The 14,864-nt window shown below is 57.5% G+C and overlaps 1 protein-coding gene across 2 annotated transcripts in view; it reads left to right on the top strand.

The window, feature by feature from the left end:
* The window catches only part of Pacsin1 (protein kinase C and casein kinase substrate in neurons 1), a 49,517-nt gene extending 36,205 nt beyond the window's left edge, over window positions 1-13,312 (top strand). For both annotated transcript variants that reach the window (XM_046464556.2, XM_046464557.2), the window contains exons 2-10: window positions 4,978-5,103; window positions 5,837-5,993; window positions 7,218-7,453; window positions 7,873-8,028; window positions 8,137-8,312; window positions 8,612-8,732; window positions 8,819-8,946; window positions 9,930-10,117; window positions 10,539-13,312. In XM_046464556.2, coding sequence (XP_046320512.1) covers window positions 5,041-5,103; window positions 5,837-5,993; window positions 7,218-7,453; window positions 7,873-8,028; window positions 8,137-8,312; window positions 8,612-8,732; window positions 8,819-8,946; window positions 9,930-10,117; window positions 10,539-10,648 — 1,335 coding nt within the window. In that variant the 5' untranslated portion in view covers window positions 4,978-5,040 and the 3' untranslated portion in view covers window positions 10,649-13,312. The remainder of the gene's footprint in view (window positions 1-4,977; window positions 5,104-5,836; window positions 5,994-7,217; window positions 7,454-7,872; window positions 8,029-8,136; window positions 8,313-8,611; window positions 8,733-8,818; window positions 8,947-9,929; window positions 10,118-10,538) is intronic.
* The last annotated feature ends 1,552 nt before the right edge of the window (window positions 13,313-14,864 follow it).

Here is a 14,864-nt window from a genome sequence, read left to right as displayed (position 1 = left end):
GTGCCTGGCGGGGTGGCATGGGAAGGACGCAATCCTGGGTCCAGAACCTGCTCCACCTCTTCCCCGCTGTGTGACCTTGGACAGGTTATTGAACTCTGAGTCACAGATGCCAGTCTGTAGAACAGGGCTGTCCCCGCCATTGCTGTGGACTGTTGTGAGAATCACGGCTGATGTATATGGAGGGGCTGCCACATAGTAGGCGCTCAAAAATGGTTGTACTTGATTCAGAAGGAGAGTGGAGAGGGGCCAGGGGGTCACTGGGCTGTGGATACTGTGCTCTGAGTCGGGGGAAGGAGGCTACGCTGAGGGCAGAACAGCCTGGGGACAGGGGAGGTGGAGACCCTGGCACAGGACCCCAGGGATGACCAAAAGGGCAGGAGGCTTCTCCTGGCAGGGGGTTGGAAGCAAAGGATGATGGGACTTGGACTCCCTCTCCTAATTCTGTATCTCTTTGGGATACAGAATTCCTCAAGCCAGGGGTAGATGGGACAAGGTCCCTGCCCCTCAAAGGTCTTTTCTTTATTATTTTATTTCATTTTGGTACTCAGCGATGCTTTACCACTGAACACATCCCCAGCCCTTTTTATTGTTTATTTTGAGACAGGGTCTTGCTACGTTGCTTAGGGTCTCGCTTAGTTGCTGAGGTTGGCCTTGAACTTGCAGTCCTCCTGCCTTCTCCTCTGGAGTCACTGGGTGGGAGGACACCCAGTGACTGTCACATAAAACATTGATTCCCTCCGTTCCTGTTTTCTCTTTTCCTGTTCCCTGCCTCTTGCTTCCTCCTGATCCCTGCCAGGGGTTCTGGGGGATGAGGATCAGAAAAAACTAGTGCAGAAAGAGCCATGGCCCCAGAGAGGACTGAATCCCTGCATCTGAACTCTGGGATCAAATCCCAGTCCCACCTTCCCTGCCTAGGGGTACCAGTCAGGGTTCTTCAAAGAGACAGAACCAGTAGGGGATGGGTGGATGGTGGGTGGATGGGTGGATGGGTGGATGGGTGGATGGATGGGTAGATGGATGGGTGGGTGGATGGGTGGATGGGTGGGTGGATGGATGGATGGATAGGTGGATGGGTAGATGGATATGGATGGGTGGATGGATGTATAGATGGATGGATGGATGGGTGGATGGATGGGTAGATGGATGGGTGGGTGGATGGGTGGATGGGTGGGTGGGTGGATGGATGGATAGGTGGATGGGTAGATGGATATGGATGGGTGGATGGATGTATAGATGGATGGATGGATGGGTGGATGGATGGGTAGATGGATGGGTGGATGGATGAGTGGATGGATGGGTGGGTAGATGAGTGGATGGGTGTGTGGGTGTGTGGGTGTGGGGGTGGGTGGATGTGTGGATGGATGGATGGATGGGTGGATGGATGTATAGATGGATGGGTGGGTGGGTGGATTGATGGGTGGATAGATGGGTGGATGGGTGTGTGGGTGTGTGAGTGTGGGGGTATGTGGATGTGTGGATGGATGGATAGATGGATGGGTGGGTGGATGGATGGGGACAAGTTTTTAGAGGACTTCAGCTCATGTCATTCTGGAGGCTGAGAAGTCCCACGACAGGACAGGCTGGAGAGGCAGAGGAGTGGGTAACATGGCTCAGTCCCAGTCCAGACAGCTCTGAACCAGGGGAGCCCATGGTGTGCCTCCCAGAGTCAGAAGGCTAGAGAACCTGGAATTCTCATGTCCGAGGACAGAAGGGGTCTCAGCTCCAGACGAGGAGAGCCAGCTGATTTGCCTCTCTTCTGCCCTTTTGTCCCATCTGGGCCCTGGGCTGACTGGGCCCACCCTGGATGAGGACAGGTCTTCCTTTCCCAGTCCTCTGCTTCAGTCCTCCCTATGAATGCTGCTTTGCCTGCCATCTGGGTGTCCCTCATCCAGGCCACGTCCACACCTAACGTTAACTGTCACTAAGCCCCCTTGGGCAGGTAGCTTTGGGGCTCCTTGACTGGCCATGGGAACCCCCAACCCCATGCTGGGGATCAGACCCTGGCCTTGCACATGCTCCACAAGTGCTGCGCCACTGAGCCACACCCCCAGCTGTTGTGGTATCGAGTTCCACGTGAAGTGCTCTGCACAGTGCCTGGACCAGTCCAGCCCTCGACACCTGCTGGCCACCACCATTACTAGCACACGGGTGGCCTCCTGTTCTACTTTCCCGTGCCACCTGGTCAGCCTCTTTAACAGTCACATCCCTGAGCCTGTGGGTTCTTGTCTACAGTAGAACCTGCCAGACAGGGTTGGTGTTAGGCACGTGGTCAGTATGTGCTCAATGGACACCAGCTGCTGTTAAGAAAGATAAAGGTTTCCAGGGTCACGATAGCCTTATGACCACTGGTGAGAAAAATCAGATGGGCTTTGGGCCAGCTTGATGGGCTGAAGAAAGTCGATTGGGTCCCCAACTTGGCCACAGGGAGTGCCAGATGCCAGCCACATCAGGTGCAGCTCTTTAGGGACAGCTGTTGATTGCCATTCAGAAGGACACAGCATTTGACCAGAGAGAGCTTCTCGCCTGCTCCCTGGGTGGAGGAGGCAGGGGTGGGATGATGCATCTGGCCATGGGGCACTGGGGACACACAGCCTGCCTCCCTGACTCTTCTCTCGGACCCTGCCTGCCTACCTTCCTGAGCCCGTCCCCGTGTAGACCCTGCCCAGGGCTGCAGTGAGAGAGCCTGAGTCTACTGTGGGCTTCACACTCTCATCTCATCCTGAAGTCAGATCATTTCACAGAATGGCCCAGAGACTCTGTGTGAATTACCCACAGTCACACAGCAGATTAGAATTGGAGCTGTGACTTGACAGCTGGAGCAGTTTTCACTACACGTGCTCCTTCAGCTGAGAGCCTGGAAGCTGGTCACCTGCTGACCCCGAGGATCGACCCCAGCACGTCCCACCTGCTCTGTGCCTGGACTCCTTGTCTGGACAAGGAGGAAAGTGGTCCCAGCCACGGGGCATTCCCTTCTGGCCTGCATGCCCCATCCTAGCTGCATGGTGCCCCTTCCCCAGGCTGAGAGTGCATGCTCCTTCCTGGTCCCTGACCCTCACCTCTCATCTGACACAGGCTGGAGGGGGTTTTGAAGCACATGCTCCACTTCCACAGGCAAAATTAAAAGAGCACAGAATGATATAAAGTAAGAAGTGCCCCTCCTACCCTGTCCCCTAGGCTCCAGTCCCTTGAACGTGACCACCGTTACCAGTTTGCTTTGCCATCTTCGAAATCTTCTCTGTTTGTCCATCCATTGCACACTGCGCTCGTTTTGCTTCAGTGGTGTGATGGGGAGGGTTCCACTCAGTGCCAGGGCGCTTGGCGCAGGCCTGCACATGATTTAGCCGGTGACCTGGAGGCAGGTACTTGGGTTGATTCCAGCCTTCGGCGCTGACCAGCGCTGCTGTAGTAAATAACCCTGTGCATTTCTGTGCGCCCTGAGGCTGGGCGGGAAATTCCTAGAAGTGGTATTGCAGGGCGGAGTGTGTGCCGAAGAAACTGTACCAATAACTTGATCCCTCGTGCTCTGCCAAGTCACTTCCCCACTACCACAGGCGGGAGGCACGCTGCTGGGGTTCACCTTCATTCCCATGAGGCACGAGGAGGCCGTACAGGGTTGTCACTGGGAAAAGAGCACCAGGCCCTGGACAGACAGGGAGACCAAGGCCAGGGAAAGGGACATCTTTGACAATGATACTCATGGGTGGGTACCACCTGCCCTGAACCTGAGGGCCAGCTGCTGCTAAGGGACAGGGATCCCCTGGACTACTTGGCTGGACTGAATCTTGCACACCCCACCCTCTCTGAGCAACCTCACTGGTCAAGATCCTCAGTCCCTGATCTGCAGCACAGAGATGGGGAGGTGACTCAGAGCAGAACCAGGGTCCAGCTGGAGGCTGGCAGCTCCTAGTGCCGGAGGGCTTGGCTTGGAAGATCAGGGCCTGGTCCTCCGTGTCCTGTCTTCTCACTATTGAGCCATTCTTGCTTGGGGTGGCAGCAAGGCCTGGTGGAGGAGGGGAGTGCCCCCGGCCCTGGGGCAGCACATGGCCTAGATTGGACAATGGTGATGCCAGTTGACAGATCCAGGGCAGCCACAGCCTCCCCAGACGCGGTACAGATCGCAGTGGTCTGACCTGTGGGCCAAGGGGTCCTGCGCCCTAGATGCTCAGACTTACAAGCTGCTGATGGGGGCTGCGGGGGCTGGCATGAAGGCCACCAGGGGAGTGCTGATGGCCGGTGGCCCTGCCGGGGGTGAGAGAGGGCCTTCTGCCAGCCTCCTGGGGAGCGTGGGTTCTGGTTGCCGGTAGGGAGTTGGGGGGCTTTAGGGCCAAGACCAGGCACTGCACTGGCTGGAGGGGTTTTTGAAGCCCAGGGGGGTGGGTCTGGGGAGGGGGTTTTTGGGCCTAGCTCAAATTCACTGTGGGAATGCTGATGCCGAGAGGAAAGCTGGTAGGGCCACACAGAGCCCAGCAGCCCCATCTGAGAGGGCAGAGTTGAGAAGCCCGCTGGGAATCCCCAGGGGGCCCTGCAGGATGCCAGCCTCAGGGACAGCCTGTGGGATATGCACAAAGATCAGCCTGAGGCTGGCTGCCAGGAGCTGTGCGTGTCTGTGACATAAACCACAGATTCACACAGCGCGAATACACAGTATGTGGCTGTCACTAACTGCAGGGGTCCAGGAGCTCAGGAAGGGAAACAGGCGCTGGTTCTGGGGTTGGGGTTCTGAGAGGAGCCACCCAGAGGAGCTGGATGGATTTGGGGAGGAGGATGGAGCAGGTGTGGGGGAGATGGGGAGGCTGGCACAGGGCGCTACAGGTTGAATATTGGGGTTACCTTAGGGATGGAGAACCTTTTGCTGGGCAGGAAGCCCCCTTTCAATCCAAGGTTGCCCTCCCACATCCTTCAGCAGGCTGGGGACTCGAGTCTGGAAGGGGGGATGGGGAACTTTCCTTACCCCCTTGTGTCCCCTCTGCCCTCCAGTGCATGAGCCGCAGAGCCCGCTAGCCACAGTGTCACACCTGCTCATCTCCCCACGGCCACACCATGTCCGGTTCCTACGATGAGGCCTCTCTGGCTCCGGAGGAGACCACTGATAGCTTCTGGGAGGTGAGTGTTTGATGATCCCTATGTCCTGGGGACCAGACCACCTGGATATGGAAGGCTAGGCCCCTGCCCATGCCTCGGGCATTGACCCCTAGCCCCCAGACTCCTCCAAAACCCTCAGTGTTCAACTGGCAGCTGAGGCCACACAGTGGGGTGAGACTGCTGCTCATGAATCCCAGAGCCCCTCTGCCCTCTCGCACTACCTCCAGGGACCCTGTGACCTTTCACAGTGTGGAAACAGGCTCCTCCTGACTCTCTGCTCTGGGGGCGCCAGGTTTCGGGAGCTTCCAGAAGTATGTGATACTTGGGGGGAAAAACTGCTTTTGGCTCCTGAAACGCAAAACGAAAACTGCCAGACCTAAATTAATAAGTGTTTAATGAGATGTCTACAAAACATAATATTGTGTCAAGAAGTTGCAGCTCAACTCAATGCTTATATGACTCTGTATAAATATAATAGATTTAGCTCCGCAAGAGCAAAATGAATAATTCATTCTAGCCCAAGTCCAAATTATAAAATTCCTTCTGCATTCGTGACAGTGAGATCATGCTTGAAGTGGGATGCGGGTGCACAGGGTTGGCGGGGTGTGATGCGGCTGTTGGGACCCCGGCAAGTTAGAGAGTCCGGAGCCGCGGGCGCGAGTTTGCTGGAGGCTGGGGCGAGGCGGGCGCCCCCTGCAGGGCAGGGCCGAGGTGGCAGGAGCGGCGGGAGTCACGCGCGCTGCTTGACCGCCAGGTGGGGAACTACAAGCGGACCGTGAAGCGCATCGACGACGGCCACCGTCTGTGCAACGACCTGATGAACTGCGTGCAGGAGCGCGCCAAGATCGAGAAGGCATACGCGCAGCAGCTCACCGACTGGGCCAAACGCTGGCGCCAGCTCATCGAGAAAGGTGCCTCTAGGACCGTCCCCAGCGCAGTTCCAGACCCTGGTCACCGCCCCCGCAAGGGCGGGTCCCCGGAGCAGCCACTTGGAGGCGCCCTGCGTCCTCTAGCCACCAGCGCCTTTTCAGGGCTGTACCCCCCTAGACCAAACCAGGTCTCCCGGTTCAGCTCTTTTTATTTACCTTTTGTATTAAGTTTCTAGAAAAGTTGCAAACCATAGTTCAGAGAAATCCTAGGCACCCTTCATGTAGTCACCACCTCTCTCTGCCGATCTATTGGTTTGTGTTTCTTTTTTTTTAATTAATATTTATTAAATTTTTTAGTTGTAGTTGGACCCAATACATTTATTTCATTTATGTATTTTTTATGTGGTGCTGAGGATCGAGCCCAGGGTCCCGAGCATGCTAGGCGAATGCTCTACCGCTGAGCTACAACCCCAGTCCCTGCATATTTTTTTCCGAACCATTTGAGAGGAAGTTGGAGCCATCATCTCCCCTAAATTCTGCATGTAGGGCCTAAGAACAAGAATATTCTTGTTCATCCAGTTACCAAATATGGGACATTTAATGGCCCCTAAGTAAATTTGACTATAGCAATGGTACAGGCTGGTCCACGGTGGAAGCCACAATCACGCATTGTATCTAGTTGTCAAGTCTCTAGAATCTAGATTCCCATCACCCAGAACAGTTTCAAGTTGAGGTTTATACACATTTGTTAGTATTTTTCTCTCCCACTAGACTCTCAACTCCTGAAGGCAGGGCTGAGCCTGTACCCCATAGTACAGTGCCTGGCTGGTGCCAGTATGCAGGCAACAAAGGTGAATGCCTGGTCCCTGTGACCTTCTGGCATTGTCACAGTGGGTTCTTGATTTTCCCATTCAGCAACTCTCTAGAGCACTTGCTGTGCTGGCACTGTGCAGGACTTTTGGACACTTGGGAAGCCTTGGCCACCCTGTGGCGCTCATGTGCTGATGCAGGAGACACTGAGTGGGTACAGGGCAGACGGTGCCCAAGGAACCAGTGGGGCTACAGAAGGGTGTGAAGGCCGAGAATCAAAGATGGCGTCCTGGAGGTGGTGGCTGTGTTGGGGCCCTGGAAGGTGGATAGAATGTAGGGAGAGCAGAGGGGAGCGATTCCATAGCCACAGGAAGGAAGTGAAAGGCCTAGACAAAGGTTTGAGGGGGCCACCGGGGAAAGGGTGATGGGTCCTCATTGCCCACGGCCGTTCCCTAGGCCCACAGTATGGCAGCCTGGAGCGGGCCTGGGGTGCCATAATGACAGAGGCGGACAAGGTGAGCGAACTGCACCAGGAGGTGAAGAACAACCTGCTGAACGAGGACCTGGAGAAGGTCAAGAACTGGCAGAAGGACGCCTATCACAAGCAGATCATGGGCGGCTTCAAGGAGACCAAGGAGGCTGAAGATGGCTTCCGCAAGGCCCAGAAGCCCTGGGCCAAGAAGATAAAGGAGGTGCCCACATGGGGTGGGGGTGGGCAGCACGGTCAGGGCTGCCGGTCGCAGGGAGGATGTCTGTGCAGGGGGCAGGCAGTGCACTAACCTCAGGGACTGTACACAGGGCTGAAGCACCCATGTCCAGGAAGAACAGATGGGTGGCCAGTGCCCCATGGGTAGAGAGACCCATGGAGAAGGAGACTGTCCTCAGGCAGGTGTAGGAGGGCACATTGCCCCCTGGATCCACAGATGGGGCGTGTTCTGTATTACCTGACTGACAGGAGGGTGCTTGCAGGGACACACTGTTCCTGAATGCCTGGAGCCAGGGCTGTGTGCTCCCAGCTCCCCGGGAGTGGGCAGTGGGCGGAGCTGATGATCTACCATATTTGCTCCTGCTGACCTGTGGGAGCCCTGTCCCCTGCCTCCCCTGCCCACAGCTGGAGGCGGCCAAGAAGGCTTACCATTTGGCCTGCAAAGAGGAGAAGCTGGCCATGACCCGGGAGATGAACAGCAAGACAGAGCAGTCGGTCACACCTGAGCAGCAAAAGAAGCTGCAGGACAAAGTGGACAAGTGCAAGCAGGACGTGCAGAAGGTGCCACTGGGCTGGGGTGGCAGCAGGGACCTGAGGGCCATGAGTGGGTGGTGGCTGGGAGCTGCAGATCTGGCAAGGTCTCACCACCCTCCGTCTGGGTGCCTGCAGACTCAGGAGAAGTACGAGAAGGTGCTGGAAGATGTGGGCAAGACCACGCCCCAGTACATGGAGGGCATGGAGCAGGTATTTGAACAGTGCCAGCAATTTGAGGAAAAGCGACTTGTCTTCCTCAAGGAGGTGCTGCTGGACATCAAACGGCACCTCAACCTGGCTGAGAACAGCAGGTACCTGGGCAGGATGGGCACGCAGGGCACAGCACAGCTGGCATGTGGGTGTTTCAGGCCCAGTGACAGGAAGGGGAGGGCAGAGCTGCAGGGGCCACGGAAGAGATGTGTACTAAGCACCCAAGAAACATACACCTGGGTGGACTGGTGAGTGGCCGAGGTGGAGTGGAGGAAGGAGCCTGCTGGAAAACCTGCTTGATTCCTGACTGGGGGCATGCAGTGCCCCGCCCCCTGCATGGAACGAGACAAGGCCATGGTGAACCTGTGCCCTCCACCTCTCCCATCCTCCCTTCGCACAGCTACATCCATGTGTACCGTGAACTGGAGCAGGCCATCCGGGGAGCTGATGCCCAGGAGGACCTCAGATGGTTCCGCAGCACCAGCGGCCCTGGCATGCCCATGAACTGGCCCCAGTTTGAGGTGAGGGTGTGTGGGAATAGGAGCCTAGAAAGACGGAAAGGGGCCTCAGACACAACCCCTGAGCCTAACTGTTTCCTGCCCCCCAGGAGTGGAACCCAGACCTTCCCCACACCACTGCCAAGAAGGAGAAGCAACCCAAGAAGGCAGACGGAGTGGCACTGAGCAATGCCACGGGGGCAGTGGAGTCCACCTCCCAGGCTGGGGACCGTGGCAGGTGAGTGTCTCCCATGGAGCTCCTGAGGAGACAAGGAATGGTCTAGATCATAGCAAGCACATCTCCTTTAAAGAGAAGACGCAAGCCAGGCGTGGTGGCACACACCTGTCATCCCAGACACTTGGTTTGCTGGGGCCCCTTCAGCTGTGGCTCTCAACAGATGGCTGAAGCAGGAGGATTGTAAATTTGAGGCCAGCCTTTCCTCAAAAAACAAAAGGCTGGGGCTGGAGTTGTGGCTCATCGATGGAACGCTTGCCTCACACATGTGTGGCCCTGGGTTCAATCCTTAGCACCACATTAAAAAAATAAATAAATAAAGGTATTGTTTCCAACTACAACATATATGTATATATGTATATATATATATATATATATATATATATATATATATTAAAGGCTGGGGATGTATCTCAGGGGTTACACCCTGGGTTCAATTCCCAGTACCAAAAATAAATAAACAAAATGTAGAAGTATTGATCCTAGATATCTGCTGGGTGTCAGTGGCCACTCCTCTAAGCATTTTCCTTATGTTAATTCATTCAAGCCTTCTACCACTTTGGGAAGTGTGTAAATATTCCCATTTGACAGGTGGAGAAACAGGAACCTAGAGAATTTAGGTGACTTACCCAAGGTCACACAGCTAGTTAGTAAACCTCGGAGCCAGGAAATGATGCCAGGAGGTTTGGCTTCAGCATCCTGGCTCTTGAAACATTAGGAGGTGTTGTTCCTTTCAGATGAAGGAAGGGTCAGCTATTTTTCAGCACACCCTCCCTCTCAAGAGCTGAAATTATAATGCAGATGGCCCTGCCTCAGTTCAGTTTTGAGCGGTCCTGAGAGTCACCGGCTCCAGACCCCTTCCCATATGGCCGATCCCCGCTCCAGGCTTGGTGGACTATGGTGCTCCAGCTCTGGTTAGGAGGAGGGGGCTAACACTAAGGACGCAGCTGGGGCCACTCTTGAGGGGTCCTCCGTCTGCATTTCAGCGTTAGCAGCTACGACAGAGGGCAGCCCTACGCCGCCGAGTGGTCGGACGACGAGAGCGGGAACCCCTTCGGGGGCAATGAGGCCAACGGAGGCGCCAACCCCTTCGAGGATGACACCAAGGGAGTCCGCGTGCGGGCGCTCTACGACTACGACGGCCAGGAGCAGGACGAACTCAGCTTCAAGGCGGGTACGGTGGGCGGGGCGGTCGCGTCTGGGCGGGGGCGGGGCCTGAATTAGGAGGCGGGGCTTGGGAAGAAGCCTGGGCCTGGATTGGGTGGGGCGAGGGCGGGGCCTGAGACAGGGTTGCAAGGCTTTGCGAGAAGTGCGCCGGGGCGGAGCCTGGCGCGGGGACGGGGTCGAGAGCGGGTTAGGTGGTGGCTGAGGTAGGTCCCCGCCTCCCGCGCCAGGAGCGGCGCGTGGATGTCGGGTGGGGACAGGGGCGGGGTCGTGGCCAGAATCTAAGCCCAGGTAAACAATCGGAGCATTGGAGCAATAGTGGGGTGGAGGCCCTGAAGGGCTCGCCTGGCCGCGAGTGTACTGAGGGAGGCGCGGCCCCTCTCTGAGCTCCTGTCCTTGTCAACAAGCTCCTGTGTGTGTTCCCTTCCCAGGAGACGAGCTCACCAAACTGGGCGAGGAGGATGAACAGGGCTGGTGCCGCGGGCGTCTGGACAGTGGGCAGCTGGGCCTCTATCCCGCCAACTACGTGGAGGCCATCTAGCTGCCCTGCTGGCTCCTCTCCCCTTCACTCCGCACCCACCGCCTCCCCTTCCTTCCCACTCTCGTCTCCTCCCTCTCGCCATAGAGTTCCAGACATATTTTCCGATCAAGCTTTTATTTTTTTAAAAGTCTAAACAGAACAAAACAAAAAAATACAAAGAGACAGAGCATTTGCAGGGCCACCTGGAGGCCAGGGTGGTGGGGCTTGGGACAGGATGGCCCCAGGGTGGGTGAGGGTCTTAGGACTTAGCCCAGCATCACAACATCTGCTCTTCAGAGTCCACCAAAGAGTCTCCTGAGCCCTGAGGGACATCTTCTGGACCCTTCGACCCTCCTCACCCCACCCTACCCAACCCCAGACTGCCAGTACTATCCTTGTTCTCTGAGCCTGGCTTCCTGACCTCTTCTTCCTCCTCACCCCCACCCCCTTCCACCACTACCCCACTCTCAAAGGCCTCCCCTCAAGACCCCAAGAAGGGAGGCCTCCCAATCTTTAGTCTTCCACTGTGCCCCAGGAGTGCCCTCCTCCTCCTTGCCCCATCCCTTGGGATCAGTGGGACTACTGGATAAATGGTCACCCTCCTTCCCCATAGAGGTTTCCAGGGGTCCCCAGACTCCCCCAGACATGAAGAGGGGTGAGCTGGAGGAAGTGACATTGTCTCTGGAGAACAGGAAGGTGAGTGAAGGGAGAGTGGGCCCTCAACGCGGCCCATGCCAGCCCTCCCAACACTGGGCCCATCTGGAGGACCAAGACCCTGTCTGGGCCCTTCTTTCTGGCTATCAGCACTGTAGGCACTCACCCTTCCTCAGAGCCACACCCCTTGATAGCTTGCAAAGACCCTGCCCCCTCCCACAAGTCCTTTGGCACAGGGCAGGGGCCCCCCAATCCAGGGCAAAGCCAGCAACAGTAGCAGCCTCCTCCCATTTCCTGGGGAGAAGGGCATCTTGCCTGCCCCTACACCCTCCTTCCATGTTCATCAAAACTATAGGGTCACTGGGCTCATCTTGGGCCCCCGTAAAACCAAGGCTGGTGCCTGCAAGGCTCCTGGAGTAACCACCCCTCTCTCCCCTCTCCTGTCCTGCCTGGGGAGACACACTGGGGGCCCATGGGAGCTTCCAGCCTCAGACTCACAGGAGAAAGCCTGCAGCTGAGCTTGGCAGGAAGGAGGCACCCCTGCCCTCAGGAGCAGGATGGTCTCCAGTCTTTCCTCCTTGTCCTCCCAGCTCCCTGAACTCCCCCTGCTGGCAGCACCCCAACTGTCCAAACACGGGTCCCAATTAAAGGACTCTGGGTGTGGGAGGGGACAAAGGGTCCTTCTCTTCAGTGAGAGCAGTGGTGCAGAGTGCCAGCCTCTCCCTTGGGGTGGGGGTGTAGGGGAGAGCTTGAGAACAACCAGGTTGACAAGGCCCCCAAAGGTGGATGAGTAGAAAAGTCTAGAGGAAAAGTCTCTTGGAAGTCTCTGGGGCGAGGCCCTCAGAAGTCCTGCTGCCCTGGGCAAGGCTTGCTCACAGCTGGTGCCACTTCTAGGCCTCTGGACTGCAGACACCTGTGGTCCTCCCTTTTGCCTCAGGTGGCCTCCGGGGCCTCCAGGTAAAGATGGCATCCTATCCCAGCCCCTCAGACCCCCTCAGTCCTCTTTCTCTCCTGCTGCGTCTCCCAGAAGCCCACTGTTAGGAGGTGGTATGCCCTGGCACGAGGCTCTGCTCTTCTTCCTATGGGCACAGAGGATCGTGACAGCTGTGGTGGCCGCCTGAGCTAGGGCAAGCCTCCCTCAGGGCCAGGGCAAAGGCACCCCAGGCACAGGCACCCCCCAGCTGCCAGCACCCCTTCCTTATCACTTCTGGTCTCTGAGTCTCTGCTGCAGCCTGAGATGTGCCCTGGGCCTCAGAGCTGGGGTATAATCCCAGAAGCCCATGGCCCTCCCGGCTCTGGGACCAAGCTGCTGCCGCCCCTGAGGGCAGGAGCTGGGCCGGGGCCTCTGCCCCTCACCACCTACCCTGGAAAGGCAGGGCGCCAGCACACCTGCACTTGGGGCCTGGGCTCCCCCTCTCTGTGCCCGTGGCTTCCCAGCACCTGGGGAGGGGCTGCGGCCCTGGCTGGACCCTAGGCTGTCGCCCTTGCACTCCCGCTGCCCCTTCAGGGCAGGGACTGGAAAATCCCTTTGGGGCAAGCACCTCCACCGCCCCATTTGGGACCACCTTCTCTCAGTCCCCGAGCTCCTCAGGACCCTGGCGCTGGAGGGTCTCCCACCTGGAAGTCCCCCTGAGCCCCTGGGGCCAGCCCCACTTGTCAGAGCTGGTGTTGGGGTGCCCATGTGCCCACAGCCGCCTCCCACGGCCCCCGCCCACCCTCGATGCTGCACGGGCGCCCGGGGGAAGGGGTGCCCGGCGAGTCATGTGTTTTGTCCCCAGTTAGCACCATTCTACAGCCTGGTTCTGTGAGGGGCCAGGGCTGCCCGCCGCCCGCCACCCACCGTCTGCCACTTAGGCTTCCTGATTCCATTAGTTCAACACTTGTGAAACTCCGAGAAGTGCTGTGGTCTCAGCAATGCACCTGTTTTGTACATGATTGTGTAATTTAAAGGTATATAAATACAAATATATATATATATATATAAGTTGTGACTGTACGACTGTGGATAAAATCCAGAATTGTGTCAACCTGGCTGGGCGTGCTCGTCTTGAGTTGCGTGCATCTTGGGTCCTGAGGGTTGTGAAGGCTCTTCGTACTGGAGGCTCTTCGTCAGGGAGGCAGTCCCCCAGCAGGATGGGGGCTGTCCTGGCTGACCACCATGAGGCTGGGGGGCTGAGGGCTGGTCCCTCCACCTCCCAGGGTCTCAGATCCTGTCTATTCAGGGAGGTTATGCTGGAGGTTCTTGGGTACTGGTGCCTGGTGACAGGGAAAGTTGGGGCATTTAGGGTCCCAAACTCACGGTCTAAGGGTGAACTCGGCATCGGAATAGTTTGTTTATTTTTAAAGCAGAATTCTGAGAGCCAGCAGGGCATGGTGGTGCACACCTGTAATCCCAGCAGCTTGGGAGGCCGAGGCAGGAGGATCAAGAGTTTAAAGCCAGCCTCAGCAACTTAGTGAGGCCCTAAGCAACTCAGTGAGACCCTGTCTCTGAATAAAAATATTTTTTAAAGGGCTGGAGATATGGCCCAGCTATTGAGTGCCCCTGGGTTCAATTCCCAGTACCAAAAACAAAAAGAGAAAAAATATTCTGGAAGTGCAGGCTGGGGCCTGTGGTTGTAGCTGCCCAGGCTCCCTGGCATAACAGCAGGCCCTACCCTGAAGATGTTTCTTGAGACACCCCCAGGCCCTGCCGCAGCACTAACTCCAGCCCCAGCCTGAGCTCCCTGACACCAGCTGCATCCCTGGTGGGTGTCTTCGGGGCAGAGCAGGAGTCCCGGGCCAGTCCTGTTCTACCACCAGTTCCCTGTGTTCCACCCCCGCCCTGGGTCTCAGCTCCCCCATCCAGTGAGGTGTCTCTGAGGCACCTGTGTCCTGGCAGCTGGGCAGGGGCCAGACACAGCCCCTCACCCCATCATCACCACCACCAGCCTCCTGCCCCCGGGGGAGCTCAGGACCAGGAGAGGTTGGATGGGGGATTGCATCTACTGGCCGCCCACCTTCCTTACTCCCTAATCTACTTCCATTTGAAGCCTTGGTTTCGGCCAGAGGAATCTTTGAGTAAAGACCAGAAGTCACACTGTCCTGTTTGCGTAGACTGTTCCATTTAGTGATGGGCAGCCCTGGAGGCGCGCGCCTTGAGGAGAGGTCAGGGAGACCCCTGGCTGGGGGGGTGGTGCTGATGGGGCCGAGTGTGGAGGGGGAAGAGGAGCCCATGTGGCCCCTGTGGCCCCTCACGAGGTGTCACTGCCAAGCGTTCCTGTGCAGGGGCTGCCCCCTGAGGCCCCCAGGACCCCTCTTTCTGGAGCTGCTCCATCTCCCCACTGCTTGCCCTACTCCCCCACCCCTCCTGCTCCTGGGCCCCTCTGAGCTGAGGCCGCCGAGGCCCTGGCCCAGCCGGGACATCCAAGCAGGTGGCTCCAAGACTCTTTGGGGGTGGGGAGGGCGGGCCGGAGACAAAACCAGTTCCCCAGAGCTGAGCCTGGTTCTGGCCAGGGCCCCAGTCTGCCCCCTCCCCCAGGGATGGGTGACAGCCAGGGCCCAGCGAGGCACAGGCCCGGGGCAGGGCCCCTCCTTCCCCAGGACC

Source organism: Marmota monax, unplaced genomic scaffold (genome assembly GCF_021218885.2).
Source record: "Marmota monax isolate L192 unplaced genomic scaffold, Marmota_monax_Labrador192_F-V1.1 WCK01_AAM20220418_F8-fsc00211, whole genome shotgun sequence".
Classification (NCBI taxonomy): Eukaryota; Metazoa; Chordata; class Mammalia; order Rodentia; family Sciuridae; genus Marmota; species Marmota monax.
The sequence above is the reverse complement of the archived record's forward strand: the minus strand, read 5'-3'. Positions and strand labels throughout refer to the sequence as shown.